Here is a 19,244-nt window from a genome sequence, read left to right as displayed (position 1 = left end):
GAGCTCTTTGAAAGAACAAAACTTGGAGTGCTATGAATGACACTACCAGATGGCAAGAAGACGGTTGGATGCAAATGGGTGAAGTATAATTCATATGGGAGCATTGAAAGGTATAAAGCTCGCTTGGTAGCTAAGGGTTTTACTCAGACCTATGGTATAGACTACTCAAAGACTTTTTGCACTGTTGCAAAATTGAACACCGTCAGAATTCTCTTATCTCTTGCAGCTAATTTAGATTGGCTCCTACATTAGTTGGATGTTAAAAATGCATTTCTCAATGGCAATTTTGAAGAAGTATATATGGACATGCCTCCTGGCTTTGAAGACAAATTTGGATCAAATGTATGCAAACAAAATAAGTCTTTGTATGGATTAAAGAAATCTCCTAGAACTTGGTTTGAAAAATTCACCCAGTCCATGACGAAACAAGGGTACATTCAACGACAGGCTAACCACACCTTGTTCACAAAGTTCTCCCCAAATGAGAAGGTCGTTGTCTTGATTGTTTATGTTGATGACATCGTTCTTACCGGAGACGATATGTATAGTTGAAATGGCAAAAGTAAAAGAGAAATTAGCAATAGATTTTGAAATCAAGGACTTGTGGTCCATGAGATACTTTTTTGGTATGGAGGTTGCCCGATCAAAGGATGGTATTGTAGTTTCCCAATAGAAATACATTCTAAATTTATTGAAAGAAACAGGAATGAGTGGATGTCAACTAGTAGATACTCCCATGGATCCTAATGCAAAACTTTGCTAAGAAGGTAGTGTTCCTGTTGATACTGGAAGGTACCAGAGATTCGTTGGGAAACTGATTTATTTGTCACACACAAGACCTGACATTGCTTTCTCGGTTAGTGTAGTAAGTCAGTTTATGCATTCTCCTTTTGAGGAACATCTTGAGACAGTCTATAGGATACTGAGATATTTGAAAGCAAATCCCGAAAAGGGATTATTTTTTAAGAAGACTAGTGAAAGAAATGTGTCTATCTTTACCGATGTTGATTGGGCAGGTTCAGTCACTTACAAAAGATCAACCTCCGGATATTGTACTTATGTTTGGGGTAATCTTGTAACATGGAGGAGCAAGAAACAAGTTGTAGAAAGAAGTAGTGTAGAAGCTGAGTTTAGAGCTATGGCTCAAGGTATTTGTGAAGGATTATGAATCCACATAGTCCTAGAAGAGCTTAAGATGAAAATTGAGCTTCCATTGAAATTATACTCTGACAATAAAGCCGCTATTAGCATAGCTCATAACCAGTTCAACGTGATAGAACCAAGCATATTGAGATCGATCGACATTTCATAAAAGAGAAGTTAGATGTTGGAATCATATGTCTACCTTTTGTAACTTCGAGTCAGCAAACTGCGAATATCTTGACCAAAAGCTTAGCAAGACCCAATCTTTGAACATTTGATAAGCAAGTTGGGCATGATAGATATCTATGCACCAACTTGAGGGGGTGTTGGAAAATGTTTAGTTTCCTAGTTTGTTATTTCTAGGAGATTCTAAGCTTATCTATTATTTCCTTTTATTTTTGTACTCTTTCTATTTAAACCAGCCTTGAGCTGAGGAATAACACACAACAGTATCGGATTTTGATTTCTTCATAAAACCTACTTAAATTTGAAACATCCATTTGGATCGGCTTAGGTTGGAAGTTTTTTATTTTGGGAGAGGGGCTTGATCATGTTTGAGTTCGCTCTATTCACATATCGAGTTAAAATTTAAATTCTCTATTCTAAAATTCTCTACCTGATGAGGATTCAACCTGTTCAAAAACTTTTAACACTAATTTTTTATTATTGGAATATCAAACACGTGTCTTATTATTTTTCTTTTTTCTTTTCCTGTTGGAGAACACATGTCTTGTTTTTTACCAAACTCAATCCAGGAAATTCACAAACTCCATAGTCACGGAAATAGATATCCTGCAGTTCATTTTGACACAGTTTCCACGCAGTTTTGCATTACAGCCATCCGATGAAAAACCTGTGGTAGAGATTGTTTCATGTGATTTTTCAACTGTGTTGATCTGAACCGTCTGATCTATCATCAACGGTCCAGATTTAAAACTGTGTGAAAACTTTGTGAAAATCTACTGCAGGAAATCTGCATCCCATAGTCACAACATACAGAACCTTTCCAAAAGCTACAGTACCAAGAGGCTCAAATTAATGACATGACATAGATCAATTGATGGTGATAGTAAGAAAATACTTCGTGAGTGGAGGAGAGAAAGGCTTCGCCGGTTACCGGTTAATGAGTCAGTGACATGGACCAATGAATGGACAAGTATATAAAAGAGTGTGTTTGAGAAGTTGTCCATAGCATTCCTCTTATTAAGATATATAAATAAAATATAAAACAAAATATTTGATAGAAAATAAAGCTACATTGGGTCAAGTTGATCACATTTCAATCTTCCCAAGCTAATACCGGACCCAACCTAGAACCATTTTTTCCCTTTCCATCAGAATCAACTACTCAAACCAAGTCCATTTCACTTTGGTTAAAATTATGAGAAGGCCTACTAAACGACAGGTATTTAGTGCTTCTAAATCTAATGTAACACTAATTAATTTCAGTATATCAAATTATTTGAACAAAGCAGGTGTAAAAGAAATGATATCATACTTGAGTCATTTATAGAAGTTGAATAATAAAGAACGCCTATTTAAATACCAAGTGTTCACCTTGTTGAGAACAACCACACGTGATTTGTTGGTAATCGCCATTTTATGCAAAAAGAGATTATCTCAGGGGTAGAATAGAACTTTGGCTTTCCATTGCCCAATTCAATAACTGCTGTAGCCACTACTGCTCCAAACAAGAAATGCCAATGAATATATGATAGGAAATAATACTACATCACACAATTCCAAAAACAAATTTAAGTCTATTTTATACATAAAATTTGGGCTAATTTTGTTGACTCGGTAAAAGTCATCCTTTTGTAGATAACAATATGAATTTTACTTTCCAAATTGTAATGTATTTTGAAATTTGGAATGTGTTTTTCAAATGAATCTAAAAACACTATAATATTCAAAATCACATGAATTTACCATAGTCTTCATGAGGACGCTGTCCATGGTATCCAAGAAAATAGTAAAGTTCCATGGGTTCTCTGAAAGAGAAGAAAATAGTAAAGTTCATTTCTTCAGCTTGAACACAACTAATGATAAATTAAATGAAGGTAGTAATAGAATACTACAGTATATCAATTTATAGTTATACAGTGAATTCAATTAACAGCCATATGAACTGGAAAGTGTGTTGGGAACTGGGAAGGGGAGAATGACTTCTGTCAAAATGATCATAAACCATGTATTGAAAAGCTATCATATTATTCATAAGCTAATCATTTACACGCTTTAATCATCAGCCCTGCAGGTGGTCGGAAATAAAAACAGGCATAATCAACAAAAAAAATGGTTACATAAAGTGGAATAATGAAGTAAATGCATTCAGAAATGGATCACTACAACAATAATATTCCTAGAAAAAAAAATTATTCTGATTTGCCATTTGCCGATGACCATCAATCACAACAAAGGAGAGAAAACATTAATAGCAAGGTAAATAGAAAGAGGGGACAAAAAAAAGACATAATCTCTTGTGGGCATAGAAATTTCCAAAACTGTTTTTTGCATAAGCTCCACACTCATGACCCGCATACATAAAAAGAGAGCCAAAGTGTTTAAGTGAAACACACAAGTCAATAAAATCAAGTCCACCACTGAAACAATCCAATCAAAGTTCATGTAACTAGTATGCAGTTAACTGCAACAACAAAAAAAAACTAGTTACAAAATTGTATGGAAATACAATACTACAACTACCATACCTCTAATGTAGCCAAACGTTATGAAACCAACTCAATAATCCTTGACCTTGTCTACAGGAACATAAAATACTGATAAGTAAAACCTTCATCCTTGACCTTCCCAACCAACACTCTGCTAAAGGAAGATTAAGTATGTAGTCTTTAGCGTCAAACGGAGAACAGTAAATAGAAATATCGGTTAAGAGAAAATGTAAAACAATTATTAGCTACACACATTTTTTCCATTAGGGTCATTTTATTTTTTCCATCGAGTCATTCTATTTCATTTAATTTATAACAAAGTAGGCTTTCTACTTTCATTCTATTAAGGGTCACAACAACATCATTCTCCCATTTATCGAACCGTATAGGATCACATACCATATATTTTCCATCGGCGGGATTTTATTTTTCCATCAGGGTCATGCTATTTTTCCATCGGGTCATTCTATTTCATAGAATTTAAAACAAAGTAGGTAGCAGGCTTTCTATTTTCATTCGATTAAGGGTCACAGTACCATCATCATCCCATTGATCGAACCATATAGGTTCAAAAACCATATATTTTCCATCAGGTACATTTTATTTTTCCATCGGGTCATTCTATTATATAGAATTTAAAACAAAGTAGTCTTTCTGTTTTCATTCGATTAAGGGTCACAATACCATCATACTACCATTTATCGAACTGTATAGGTTCAAATACCATATATTTTCCATCAGGGACATTGTATTTTTTTCCATGAGGGTTATTATATTTTTTCCATCGGGTCATTCTATTTTATAGAATTTAAAACAAAATAGGCTTTCTATTTTCATTCCATTAAGGGTCACAGTATCATCATCCTCCCATTTATCGAACCGTATAAGTTCAAATACCATATATTTTCCATCAGGCACATTCTATTTTTTTCATCGGGTCATTTTATTTCATAGAATTTAAAACAAAGTAAGCTTTCTATTTTCATTCGATTAAATGTCACAGTACAATCATATATTTTCCATCAGGGACATTTTATTTTTTCCATCGGGTCATTTTATTATATAGAATTTAAAACAAAGTAGTCTTTCTATTTTCATTCGATTAAGTGTCATAGTACCATCATCCTACCATTTATCGAACCGTATAGATTCAAATACAATATATTTTCCATCAGGGACATTCTATTATTTCCATAAGGGTTATTCTATTTTTTCCATTGGGTCATTCTATTTCATAGAATTTAAAACTGATATAGGCTTACATACCATATATTTTCCATCAGGGTCATGCTATTTTTCCATCGGGTCATTCAATTTCATAGAATTTAAAACAAAGTAGGCAGCAGACAATCTATTTTCATTCGATTAAGAGTCACAGTACCATCATCATCCCATTTAATGAACCGTATAGGTTCAAATGCCATATATTTTCCATCTAAGTACATTCTATTTTTTCCATCACGGTCATTCTTCTTTTTCCCTCTGGTCATTCTATTATATAGAATTTAAAACAAAGTAGTCTTTCTATTTTCATTCGACTAAGGGTCACAGTACCATCATCAGACCATTTATCGAACCGTATAGGTTCTAATACCATATATTTTCCATCAAGGACATTTTATTTTTTCCATCGGGTCATTCTATTTTATAGAATTTAAAACAAAGTAGTCTTTCTATTTTCATTCGATTAAGGGTCACAGTACCATCCTCCTACCATATATCGAACCGTATAGGTTCAAATACCATATATTTTCCATCAGGGACATTGTATTTTTTCCATAAGGGTTATTCTATATTTTCCATTGGGTCATTCTATTTCATTTAATTTATAACAAAGTAGGCTTTCTACTTTCATTCTATTAAGGGTCACAGCAACATCATTCTCCCATTTATCGAACCGTATAGGATCACATACCATATATTTTCCATCGGCGGGATTTTATTTTTCCATCAGGGTCATGCTATTTTTCCGTCGGGTCATTCTATTTCATAGAATTTAAAACAAAGTAGGCAGCAGGCTTTCTATTTTCATTCGATTAAGGGTCACAGTACAATCATCATCCCATTGATCGAACCATATAGGTTCAAAAACCATATATTTTCCATCAGGTACATTTTATTTTTTCCATCGGGTCATTCTATTATATAGAATTTAAAACAAAGTAGTCTTTCTATTTTCATTCGATTAAGGGTCACAATACCATCATACTACCATTTATTGAACCGTATAGGTTCAAATACCATATATTTTCCATTAGGGACATTCTATTTTTTCCATGAGGGTTATTCTATTTTATCCATCGGGTTATTCTATTTTATAGAATTTAAAACAAAGTAGGTTTTCTATTTTCATTCCATTAAGGGTCATAGTATCATCATCCTCTTATTTATCGAACCGTATAAGTTCAAATACCATATATTTTCCATCAGGGACATTCTATTTTTTCCATCAGGGACATTTTATTTTTTCCATCGGGTCATTCTAATTTTTAGAATTTAAAACAAAGTAGTCTTTCTATTTGCATTCGATTAAGGGTCACAGTACCATTATCCTACCATTTATCGAACAGTATAGGTTCAAATACCATATATTTTCCATTAGGGACATTCTATTTTTTCCATAAGGGTTATTCTATTTTTTCCATTAGGTCTTTCCATTTCATAGAATTTATAACTGATATAGGCTTTCATACCATATATTTTCCATCAGCGACATTTTATTTTTTACATCAGGGTCATGCTATTTTTCCATCGGGTCATTCGATTTCATAGAATTTAAAACAAAGTAGGCAGCAGGCAATCTATTTTCATTCGATTAAGAGTCACAGTACCATCATCATCCCATTAATTGAACCGTATAGGTTCAAATGCCATATATTTTCCATCTAAGTACATTCTATTTTTTCCATCATGGTCATTCTTCTTTTTCCCTCTGGTCATTCTATTATATAGAATTTAAAACAAAGTAGTCTTTCTATTTTCATTCGACTAAGGGTCACAGTACCATCATCGTACCATTTATCGAACCGTATAGGTTCAAATACCATATATTTTCCATTAGGGACATTCTATTTTTTCCATCAGGGTCATTCTATTTTTTCCATCGGGTCATTCTATTTCATAGAATTTAAAACAACGTAGGCTTTCTATTATTATTCGATTAAGTGTCACAGTACAATCATATATTTTCCATCAGGGACATTTTATTTTTTCCATCGGGTCATTTTATTTTATAGAATTTAAAACAAAGTAGTCTTTCTATTTTCATTCGATTAAGTGTCATAATACCATCCTCCTACCATTTATCGAACCGTATAGGTTCAAATACCATATATTTTCCATCAGGGACATTGTATTTTTTCCATAAGGGTTATTCTATTTTTTCCATCGGGTCATTCTATTTCATTTAATTTATAACAAAGTAGGCTTTCTACTTTCATTCTATTAAGGGTCACAGCAACATCATTCTCCCATTTATCGAACCGTATAGGATCACATATCATATATTTTCCATCGGCGGGATTTTATTTTTCCATCAGGGTCATGCTATTTTTCCGTCGGGTCATTCTATTTCATAGAATTTAAAACAAAGTAGGCAGCAGGCTTTCTATTTTCATTCGATTAAGGGTCACAGTACAATCATCATCCCATTGATCGAACCATATAGGTTCAAAAACCATATATTTTCCATCAGGTACATTTTATTTTTTCCATCGGGTCATTCTATTATATAGAATTTAAAACAAAGTAGTCTTTCTATTTTCATTCGATTAAGGGTCACAATACCATCATACTACCATTTATCGAACCGTATAGGTTCAAATACCATATATTTTCCATCAAGGACATTATATTTTTTCCATGAGGGTTATTATATTTTTTCCATCGGGTCATTCTATTTTATAGAATTTAAAACAAAATAGGTTTTCTATTTTCATTCCATTAAGGGTCACAGTATCATCATCTTCCCATTTATCGAACCGTATAGGTTCAAATACCATATATTTTCCATGAGAGACATTCTATTTTTTCCATCAGGGTCATTCTATTTTTTCCATCGGGTCATTCTATTTCATAAAATTTAAAACAAAGTAGGCTTTCTATTATCATTCGATTAAGTGTCACAGTACAATCATATATTTTCCATCAGGGACATTTTATTTTTTCCATCGGGTCATTCTAATTTTTAGAATTTAAAACAAAGTAGTCTTTCTATTTGCATTCGATTAAGGGTCACAGTACCATTATCCTACCATTTATCGAACAGTATAGGTTCAAATACCATATATTTTCCATCAGGGACATTCTATTTTTTCCATAAGGGTTATTCTATTTTTTCCATTAGGTCTTTCCATTTCATAGAATTTATAACTGATATAGGCTTTCATACCATATATTTTCCATCAGCGACATTTTATTTTTTACATCAGGGTCATGCTATTTTTCCATCGGGTCATTCGATTTCATAGAATTTAAAACAAAGTAGGCAGCAGGCAATCTATTTTCATTCGATTAAGAGTCACAGTACCATCATCATCCCATTTATTGAACCGTATAGGTTCAAATGCCATATATTTTTCATCTAAGTACATTCTATTTTTTCCATCATGGTCAATCTTCTTTTTCCCTCTGGTCATTCTATTATATAGAATTTAAAACAAAGTAGTCTTTCTATTTTCATTCGACTAAGGGTCACAGTACCATCATCGTACCATTTATCGAACCGTATAGGTTCAAATACCATATATTTTCCATTAGGGACATTCTATTTTTTCCATCAGGGTCATTCTATTTTTTCCATCGGGTCATTCTATTTCATAGAATTTAAAACAACGTAGGCTTCCTATTATTATTCGATTAAGTGTCACAGTACAATCATATATTTTCCATCAGGGACATTTTATTTTTTCCATCGGGTCATTTTATTTTATAGAATTTAAAACAAAGTAGTCTTTCTATTTTCATTCGATTAAGTGTCATAATACCATCCTCCTACCATTTATCGAACCGTATAGGTTCAAATACCATATATTTTCCATCAGGGACATTGTATTTTTTCCATAACGGTTATTCTATTTTTTCCATCGGGTCATTCTATTTCATTTAATTTATAACAAAGTAGGCTTTCTACTTTCATTCTATTAAGGGTCACAGCAACATCATTCTCCCATTTATCGAACCGTATAGGATCACATACCATATATTTTCCATCGGCGGGATTTTATTTTTCCATCAGTGTCATGCTATTTTTCCGTCGGGTCATTCTATTTCATAGAATTTAAAACAAAGTAGGCAGCAGACTTTCTATTTTCATTCGATTAAGGGTCACAGTACCATCATCATCCCATTGATCGAACCATATAGGTCCAAAAACCATATATTTTTCATCAGGTACATTTTATTTTTTCCATCGGGTCATTCTATTATATAGAATTTAAAACAAAGTAGTCTTTCTGTTTTCATTCGATTAAGGGTCACAATACCATCATACTACCATTTATCGAACCGTATAGGTTCAAATACCATATATTTTCCATTAGGGACATTCTGTTTTTTCCATGAGGGTTATTCTATTTTTTCCATCGGGTCATTCTATTTTATAGAATTTAAAACAAAGTAGGCTTTCAATTTTCATTCCATTAAGGGTCACAAGATCATCATCCTCCCATTTATCGAACCGTATAGGTTCAAATACCATATATTTTCCATCAGGGACATTCTATTTTTTCCATCAGCGTCGTTCTATTTTTTCCATCGGGTCATTCTATTTCATAGAATTTAAAACAAAGTAGGCTTTCAATTATCATTCGATTAAGTGTCACAGTACAATCATATATTTTCCATCCGGGAAATTTTATTTTTTCCATCGGGTCATTCTAATTTTTAGAATTTAAAACAAAGTAGTCTTTCTATTTGGATTCGATTAAGGGTCACAGTACCATTATCCTACCATTTATCGAACAGTATAGGTTCAAATACCATATATTTTTCATCAGGGACATTCTATTTTTTCCATAAGGGTTATTCTATTTTTTCCATTAGGTCTTTCTATTTCATAGAATTTATAACTAATATAGGCTTACATACCATATATTTTCCATCAGCGACATTTTATTTTTTACATCAGGGTCATCCTATTTTTCCATCGGGTCATTCGATTTCATAGAATTTAAAACAAAGTAGGCAGCAGGCAATCTATTTTCATTCGATTAAGAGTCACAGTACCATCATCATCCCATTTATTGAACCGTATAGATTCAAATGCCATATATTTTCCATCTAAGTACATTCTATTTTTTCCATCACGGTCATTCTTCTTTTACCCTCTGGTCATTCTATTATATAGAATTTAAAACAAAGTAGTCTTTCTATTTTCATTCGACTAAGGGTCACAGTACCATCATCGTACCATTTATCGAACCGTATAGGTTCTAATACCATATATTTTCCATCAGGGACATTTTATTGTTTCCATCGGGTCATTCTATTTTATAGAATTTAAAACAAAGTAATCTTTCTATTTCATTCGATTAAGGGTCACAGTACCATCCTCCTACCATTTATCGAACCGTATAGGTTCAAATACCATATATTTTCCATCAGGGACATTCTATTTTTTCCATAAGGGTTATTCTATTTTTTCCATCGGGTCATTCTATTTCATTTAATTTATAACAAAGTAGGCTTTCTACTTTCATTCTATTAAGGGTCACAGCAACATCATTCTCCCATTTATCGAACCGTATAGGATCACATACCATATATTTTCCATCGGCGGGATTTTATTTTTCCATCAGGGTCATGCTATTTTTCCATCGGGTCATTCTATTTCATAGAATTTAAAACAAAGTAGGCAGCAGGCTTTCTATTTTCATTCGATTAAGGGTCACAGTACCTTCATCATCCCATTGATCGAACCATATAGGTTCAAAAACCATATATTTTCCATCAGGTACATTTAATTTTTTCCATCGGGTCATTCTATTATATAGAATTTAAAACAAAGTAGTCTTTCTATTTTCATTCGATTAAGGGTCACAATACCATCATACTACCATTTATCGAACCGTATAGGTTCAAATACCATAAATTTTTCATCAGGGACATTCTATTTTTTCCATCAGGGTCATTCTATTTTTTCCATCGGGTCATTCTATTTCATAGAATTTAAAACAAAGTAGGCTTTCTATTATCATTCGATTAAGTGTCACAGTACAATCATATTTTCCATCAGGGACATTTTATTTTTTCCATCGGGTCATTCTATTTTTTAGAATTTAAAACAAAGTAGTCTTTCTATTTGCATTCGATTAAGGGTCACAGTACCATCCTCCTACCATTTATCGAACCGTATAGGTTCAAATACCATATATTTTCCATCAGGGACATTCTATTTTTTCCATCAGGGTCATTCTATTTTTTCCATCGGGTCATTCTATTTCATAGAATTTAAAACAAAGTAGGCTTTCTATTATCATTCGATTAAGTGTCACAGTACAATCATATATTTTCCATCAGGGACATTTTATTTTTTCCATCGGGTCATTCTATTTTTTAGAATTTAAAACAAAGTAGTCTTTCTATTTGCATTCGATTAAGGGTCACAGTACCATTATCCTACCATTTATCGAACAGTATAGGTTCAAATACCATATATTTTCCATCAGGGACATTATATTTTTTCCATAAGGGTTATTCTATTTTTTCCGTTGGGTCATTCTATTTTATAGAATTTATAACTGATATAGGCTTACATACCATATATTTTCCATCAGGGTCATGCTATTTTTCCATCGGGTCATTCGATTTCATAGAATTTAAAACAAAGTAGGCAGCAGGCAATCTATTTTCATTCGATTAAGAGTCACAGTACCATCATCATCCCATTTATTGAATCGTATAGGTTCAAATGCCATATATTTTCCATCTAAGTACATTCTATTTTTTCCATCACGGTCATTCTTCTTTTTCCCTCTAGTCATTCTATTATATAGAATTTAAAACAAAGTAGTCTTTCTATTTTCATTCGACTAAGGGTCACAGTACCATCATCGTACCATTTATCGAACCGTATAGGTTCTAATACCATATATTTTCCATCAGGGACATTCTATTTTTTTCATCGGGTCATTCTATTTTATAGAATTTAAAACAAAGTAGGCTTTCTATTTTCATTCCATTAAGGGTCACAGTATTATCATCCTCCCATTTATCGAAACGTATAGGTTCAAATACCATATATTTTCCATCAGGGATATTCTATTTTTTCCATCAGGGTCATTCTATTTTTTCCATCAGGTCAGTCTATTTCATAGAATTTTAAACAAAGTAGGCTTTCTATTTTCATTAAAAAAAAAATCATTTTCTATCAAATACCTTTTCTTCAAATATGTGGAGCATGAGACACAATGTCAAGTTAAATAAATAGTGCTAACTTAACATTCATACCTGGTATAGATACGTTCGCAATTTCATCAAGAGCCCTGCATACAGAAGTTGCAGTACCTTCCTCGCATTAGGCATCATAGGCAGCAAAGAAGGAAGAGGCTGATTTTCTACATTTACATAAAGGTTCTCAATCAAAAAGTTTTACTATTATATTATATATTACTATATACAAAAAAAAAAGCTGATCTCACAGACCAGAAATCTCTAAGAACTTAATAAATAGAATACCAATCCATCAGATTTTAATCACATAATAATTACACATTTCATAAAACAATAGGTATTTAGTGTTTCTAAATCTAATATAACACTAATTAATTTCAGTATATCAAATTATTTGAAGATAGCAGGTGTAAAAGAAATGATATCATACTTGAGTCATTTATAGAAGTTGAATAATAAAGAACGCCTATTTAAATACTAAATGTTCACCTTGTTGAGAACAACCACACGTGATTTGTTGGTAATCGCCATTTTATGCAAAAAGAGATTATCACGAGTAGAATAGAACTTTGGCTTTCCATTGCCCAATTCAGTAACTGTTGTAGCCACTACTGCTCAGAGCAAGAAATGCCAATGAATATATGATAGCAAATAATACTACATCATACAATTCCAAAAACAAATTTAAGTCTATTTAAGTCTTAAATTTCATGTCTGAAAGAAAAACTATTTGCTCACTAATGAATCTTGTATATTCAATTATGAGTATAATATAATTAGTGTCTGCATGGATCTTTGTTCACCATATACAGAAAACATGTTTTTAGTTGGTCCTGGAAAAGCTACATTAGATTAGTCATAAGCTTTTAAGGTTCAAACCAGCCAAAATACTTATGCATAGACATTATAATATATCCCTTACGGAATGAAATACAAACCAAAAGGATCCTAAAAGTCAAATGCATTTGGTCCAAATTTTATTTTACTTTTTGGATCCTTTGGTTTATATTTCATTCCAGAGCAAGGTAGTTAAAATCGAGAGCAAGGTATTTTATTACGCAAAATGGGAAAGAAGTAAAATCATGGAATCGTAACTGTAACATTAATCGTAAGATTATACAAAATTCATAAAACTGATATACATATATGCATATAAAATAGTATTAGTGAGACAAAGAAAACCTTAAATCACTTGAAATACTTGTGTAAATTTAATTTCATAAGCATAGCTCACAAGTAAGATAATTAAAACCTTAAATCACATTTCAAATCCTTATATAAATATAAATTCATTCATTAGCATAATCGCATAAGCGTTTTAAAGATCGTAGACTATGCGATTCAACGACTAACAAAGGCAATTCCACCCTATTCAGCCAAAATAGGATTATTTGTATACTCATAATCGCTGAGGGCAAGCATTATTGTAAAGTTGTGGGATTTTATAATTCAAATCGAGATTTTAACTACCATGTTCCAGAGGTATCAATACATTTACTAACCCTTTTTCCTTGCTTATCTCTAGTGTTAAACAACTCAAATTCAAATACATTTGAAGGGGCAGAAATAAAACCTTTAGAAGTTTACCTCTCAGGCTTTCCACAGATTCAGCAGTGCTTCGAAAATCATTAATAATTGCAACCCGTATCTCCCAATCTTCTTGTGAGGGTGTGACCGTCTGAAGTATATCATTTAAAACAATGCCCAACATATTATGTGTACTCATTTTCTTTCTCTCTGTAACCGCCAATAGCAGTTAATGTATCAATGACGACAATGGTTTGCAGAACTAAGTGAACAAAATGAAAGCAAGAGGATCACAAATCTACAAACATATGCATTTTGAAACACACATCATATACTTTGAAATCCCTGGAGCAACATCCTTGACCTGATACAATTGTTCATAAAGTTAAAGACTGAACTATGTGTGCGGATCTATTCCATTCAACATACAGTTAAACACTTAAACATGAAAACTGACATAAGTATTTACACGGATGAGAATATAAAATCACTTTCACGATTGATAATTCATAAATTTCCTTAAAAAACAAATCTTTTTGGTTACCACCCGTGATACCAACCCTAAAAGATATCTAGCCATAGGAAATTTAAAAGACGAACAATTAATATGATGTTTATTTCGTATTTAGGGTATTAACCCGAGCATCAAGCACAATCACAACTAGCTACTTTTTTTTTTTGACAGAACACAACTAGCTACTTATAATCCATAAATGACACATAATTATATCTAAGTTATCAAATACAACATTAGAGAATTAGGAAGTTTGAAGTACAAGCGTTATGACAGAATGAGATAATAAATAGAATCTTAGCACAATGAAGAAGAATGCACACAGATTTTACATGGATTGGTCAATGTGACCTATGTTCACACCCGCAGTAAGAGGGTTTCTTACTTCTTTTAGGTAAATAGATAAAGAGAGCCGCACTGATACTTTGAGCAACCCTAGTAGCCCCTTATTATACTGACTCGATATTACAAGGAATATATATCAACAGGTTGATTCAAATTGTTGTTCTTAATATTTTGCACTCCAAAAAATTGGGCCAGGTTGTCCATTAATGTGATTCAATGCATCTCGACACAAAAAAAAACTATATAGCGCAATTACAACTAGCTACCTATAATGCAGAATTAACAATGCGGTTCGGTCCATGTAATCTACGCCCATGGGCAATAAGAAAGTTTTTTCTTTTAGGAAAACTGATAGGCGTCGCAACGATACAATGAGAAACCCTATTACTCCCTTATTGTACCGGTTCAAAATTATAATGAATACATATAGGTTCAAATACCATATATTTTCCATCAGGGACATTCTATTTTTTCCATCAGGGTCATTCTATTTTTTCCATCAGGTCAGTCTATTTCATAGAATTTTAAACAAAGTAGGCTTTCTATTTTCATTTAAAAAAAAAAAAAATCATTTTCTATCAAATACCTTCTCTTCATATATGTGGAGCATGAGACACAATGTCAAGTTAAATAAATAGTGCTAACTTAACATTCATACCTGATATAGATACGTCCGCAATTTCATCAAGAGCCCTGCATACAGAAGTTGCAGTACCTTCCTCGCATTAGGCATCATAGGCAGCAAAGAAGGAAGAGGCTGATTTTCTACATTTACATAAAGGTCCTCAATCAAAAAGTTTTACTATTATATTATATATTACTATATACAAAAAAAAAAAAAGCTGATCTCACAGACCAGAAATCTCTAAGAACTTAATAAATAGAATACCAATCCATCAGATTTTAATCACATAATAATTACACATTTCATAAAACAATAGGTATTTAGTGTTTCTAAATCTAATATAACACTAATTAATTTCAGTATATCAAATTATTTGAAGATAGCAGGTGTAAAAGAAATGATATCATACTTGAGTCATTTATAGAAGTTGAATAATAAAGAACGCCTATTTAAATACTAAATGTTCACCTTGTTGAGAACAACCACACGTGATTTGTTGGTACTCGCCATTTTATGCAAAAAGAGATTATCACGAGTAGAATAGAACTTTGGCTTTCCATTGCCCAATTCAGTAACTGATGTAGCCACTCCTGCTCAGAGCAAGAAATGCCAATGAATATATGATAGCAAAAAATACTACACCATACAATTCCAAAAACAAATTTAAGTCTATTTTATACATAAAATTTGGGCTAATTTTGTTGACACCGTAAAAGTCATCCTTTTGTAGATAACACAATATGAATTTTACTTTCCAATTTGTAATGTATTTAGAAATTTGGAATGTGTTTTTCAAATGAATCTAAAAACACTATACTATTTAAAATAACATGAATTTACCATAGTCTTCATGAGGACGCTGTCCATGGTCTCCAAAAACAGCAGCTACTAATTCCATTGATATGCACATATGCTTTCTATGGTTTCTCTGAAAGAGAAGAAAATAGTAAAGTTCATTTCTTCAGCTTGAACACAACTAATGATAAATTAAATGAAGGTACTAATAGATTATAGTTATACAGTGAATTCAATTAACAGCCACATGAACTGGAAAGTGTGTTGGGAACTGGGAAGGGGAGAATGACTTCTGTCAAAATGATCATAAACCATGTATTGAAAAGCTATCATATTATTCATAAGCTAATCATTTACACGCTTTAATCATCAGCCCTGCAGGTGGTCGGAAATAAAAACAGGCATAATCAACAAAAAAAAGAGGTTACATAAAGTGGAATAATGAAGTAAATGCATTCAGAAATGGATCACTACAATAATCATATTCCTAGAAAAAAATCATTCTGATAATTTCATGCTATTTGCCATTTGCTGATGACCATCAATCATAACAAAGGAGAGAAAACATTAATTGCAAGGTAAATAGAAAGAGGGAACATAAAAAAAGACATAATCTCTTGTGAGCATACAAATTTCCAAAACTGTTTTTTGCATAAGCTCCACACTCATGACCCGCATACATAAAAAGAGAGCCAGAGTGTTTAAGTGAAACACACAAGTCAATAAAATCAAGTCCACCACTGAAACAATCCAATCAAAGTTCGTCTAACTAGTATGCAGTTAATCGCAACAACAAAAAACTAGTTACAAAATTGTATGCAAATACAACACTACAACTACCATACCTCTAATGTAGCCAAACGTTTTGATACCAACTCAATCATCCTTGACCTTGTCTACGGGAACATAAAATATTGATAAGTAAAAGTTTCAAGAAGGTGTTGAAACAAAATTGCCTTACCACCCAACACTCTGGTAAAGGAAGATTAAGTACGTAGTCTTTAGTGTCAAACTGAGAACAGTAAATAGAAAGTATTGGTTAAGAGAAAATGTAAAACAATTATTAGATACACATATGTTGAACTACAATGAACAATATTAACTAAATTTCCTATGTTAAAATCACAATGCTACAGTAAATTGAAGGTAACATAATAAAAATTCCAACATAGCCGCCAAACCTTGAACTATGCAAGTACTTATAAGTTGTTGTGTAACACTAGATTTGGGATATAATCGGGTGTTTTATCTTCTGATTACCATTAATTTTTCTGTTATTTTCTGTTTTGTACTTTAATCGAGAGAAGTATTCCTTGTAATTTTGTTTTCCTTTCATCTTGATGTATTTTGACTTTTTTTTATCAAAAATAAAAATAAACCAATTGTTTATTATAAATTTTTCAAGAAATAAGAGATTTACAAAGAGTTAACCATCATTTATGTAAACAGGTTATTCAAAAAACAGAAAAAACTCCCAATCTATTCTTAAGCTTCAACTTCAATCATCTTTAGATTTCAAGATATCATCAACAAGATTTAATTTTGCTAGGTTATTATAACATGGCCATCTTATTTTCTCTTAATTTTTGGTTTTTTGAAACTACAAACAAAGCAAACAAATTTGTACTCGTACGTACCCAAGAAACAAGATGTACTTTTGGAACTACAAACACCCAAAGCTGTTGCCAAAAACCTAACATTTGAACAAATACACAGCAAAAAAAATAGGGTAAACATACATGTTCGAAGAATTGATAATTGATTTTTCAAATTACCAAGAATTGATAGAAAAAGAAAAGGGGAAAAGGGATAATGACTTCACCAAAATTAAATTCGTGTGATTTCTTCGCAAGCGGTGAGAGATTGGGCGATTTCTTTCGTGATTGGGCGAGTTCCTTCATTCGTGACGGTGGCATGTTGATTCGTTGAATCCTGTTCGTGACGGTGGGGAGGAGCTGAGTGTGACGGTGGAGAGGAGCTGAGTGTGACGGTGAATTGGACTAGGGTTACATTGTGATTCTCTCTCTTCTCTTCTCTTAAAATTAAAACGAAGTCCCAACGGAAACTAATTTTTGGATCGTATACTACTAGTAAATAGATATATACTAAATAGTTGCTTTTTTTTTTTTTGGTACAAAATAGTTGCTTTATTTAGTTTTTTTAATTTTAGCGAAGAAAAAAAACAACATAATGAAAAAATATGACTCTATAAAAAGAGTTTAATTGTTGTGCACCGTCGGTGTAAATATTTTTTACACATAAATCCAATAACGCGTTGCCACATCATTTAATGAATATGACACATTATGTGTTTTTAATTACCATACATGATGTGTCGGTATATTATTGGACGCATGTGCAAAATAACTTTACACTGACGGTGCATATAAATTAAATTCTAATAAAAAGTAAAAGGTAAACTCATTCAATTTTTATAAAAATATATTTAAATTTTCATATATTATTATTTAAATATATAAAATTTTAATTAAAAACGTTTTGATCTGATTGAACCTTAGTCCAACCGATTGAACTTTGAACCCGTAAACATATCAATTCAATGACCGGTCTGATTGTGTTGGAATGAAAACAAATAGAAACTCAAAAACACTTAGATGAGATGACGCGGATCCCTTATCATCTTAAATAAGGTTCTGGTGTTTGTGCTTCATAGCTTTCATGAGATAAAGCTTCACTCTAGAATTGTTAATTATGTCCTATTACTGTGTCGTAGTTAGTTAGTCATTGGACTCATAACTGTTATGGTGGATAGTTAAACTTCACTTAGTTAACCGTAACTGAAATTGGGTTAAGTAACCGATGGCAAACTCTATAAATATTTGTAGTACTATCTTAGATATGGACCCTTAATTACGATAAAAATAATGATGGACCTTATTATTATCATTAGTAAGCAATTGTTATAAAAAATAATTTTCATATGGAACTACAATTAGATTAGACTAGATAGTTTATTTATATATAGAAAATAGATAGAAATTCTAACCTAACATTGATCTAACCCAACTATGTCACAAAAATTCTAATAAAGACATAAACTCAAATAAAAAATATTTAGGCGCACACACAATTGAAAAATTTAAATATAAAATAATTTAGTCACATAACATCATTTCATTATCTTTTCTATTATTTTTTAAAAAAAATTGTGTGAATATTTAGGCTTGTGGCTAATAGCTCACTATGTCATCTATAATATGTCCTTATCCAT

The 19,244-nt window shown here is 32.0% G+C and overlaps 1 protein-coding gene across 6 annotated transcripts; it reads right to left on the bottom strand.

The window, feature by feature from the left end:
* Window positions 1–2,623: 2,623 nt before the first annotated feature.
* LOC123918213 lies at window positions 2,624–18,079 on the bottom strand. Of its 6 annotated transcripts, none has more exons than XM_045970203.1 (10): window positions 17,835–18,072; window positions 17,650–17,705; window positions 16,974–17,024; window positions 16,858–16,908; window positions 16,058–16,145; window positions 12,696–12,817; window positions 12,264–12,370; window positions 3,855–3,969; window positions 3,073–3,134; window positions 2,624–2,824 (listed from the first exon to the last, which is right to left on the bottom strand). In XM_045970203.1, the coding sequence occupies exons 1-7, from the start codon at window positions 17,926–17,928 to the stop codon at window positions 12,338–12,340; spliced, it is 495 nt and encodes a 164-aa protein (XP_045826159.1). In that variant the 5' UTR covers window positions 17,929–18,072; the 3' UTR covers window positions 2,624–2,824; window positions 3,073–3,134; window positions 3,855–3,969; window positions 12,264–12,337. The 6 variants fall into 6 exon arrangements, with proteins under 6 accessions (XP_045826159.1, XP_045826158.1, XP_045826160.1 ...); XM_045970202.1 differs by having other exon boundaries at window positions 3,855–3,966; XM_045970204.1 differs by having other exon boundaries at window positions 3,855–3,905.
* Window positions 18,080–19,244: the final 1,165 nt, after the last annotated feature.

This window comes from Trifolium pratense, linkage group LG3 (assembly GCF_020283565.1).
Source record: "Trifolium pratense cultivar HEN17-A07 linkage group LG3, ARS_RC_1.1, whole genome shotgun sequence".
NCBI classification, from domain to species: domain Eukaryota; kingdom Viridiplantae; phylum Streptophyta; class Magnoliopsida; order Fabales; family Fabaceae; genus Trifolium; species Trifolium pratense.
This window is presented reverse-complemented; position numbering and strand designations above follow the sequence as displayed.

Excerpts from the sequence above, each read along its gene's own strand:
- LOC123918213 (XM_045970206.1), bottom strand. The coding sequence starts at position 17,928 with ATGCCACCGTCACGAATGAAGGAACTCGCCCAATCACGAAAGAAATCG. Across the intron at positions 17,706-17,834 it reads ATCACACGAATTTAATTTTG|GTTTTTGGCAACAGCTTTGG; the intron begins GTGAAGTCATTA and ends TTCAAATGTTAG. Across the intron at positions 15,358-15,685 it reads GTGTGGTTGTTCTCAACAAG|AAAATCAGCCTCTTCCTTCT; the intron begins GTGAACATTTAG and ends ATGTAAATGTAG.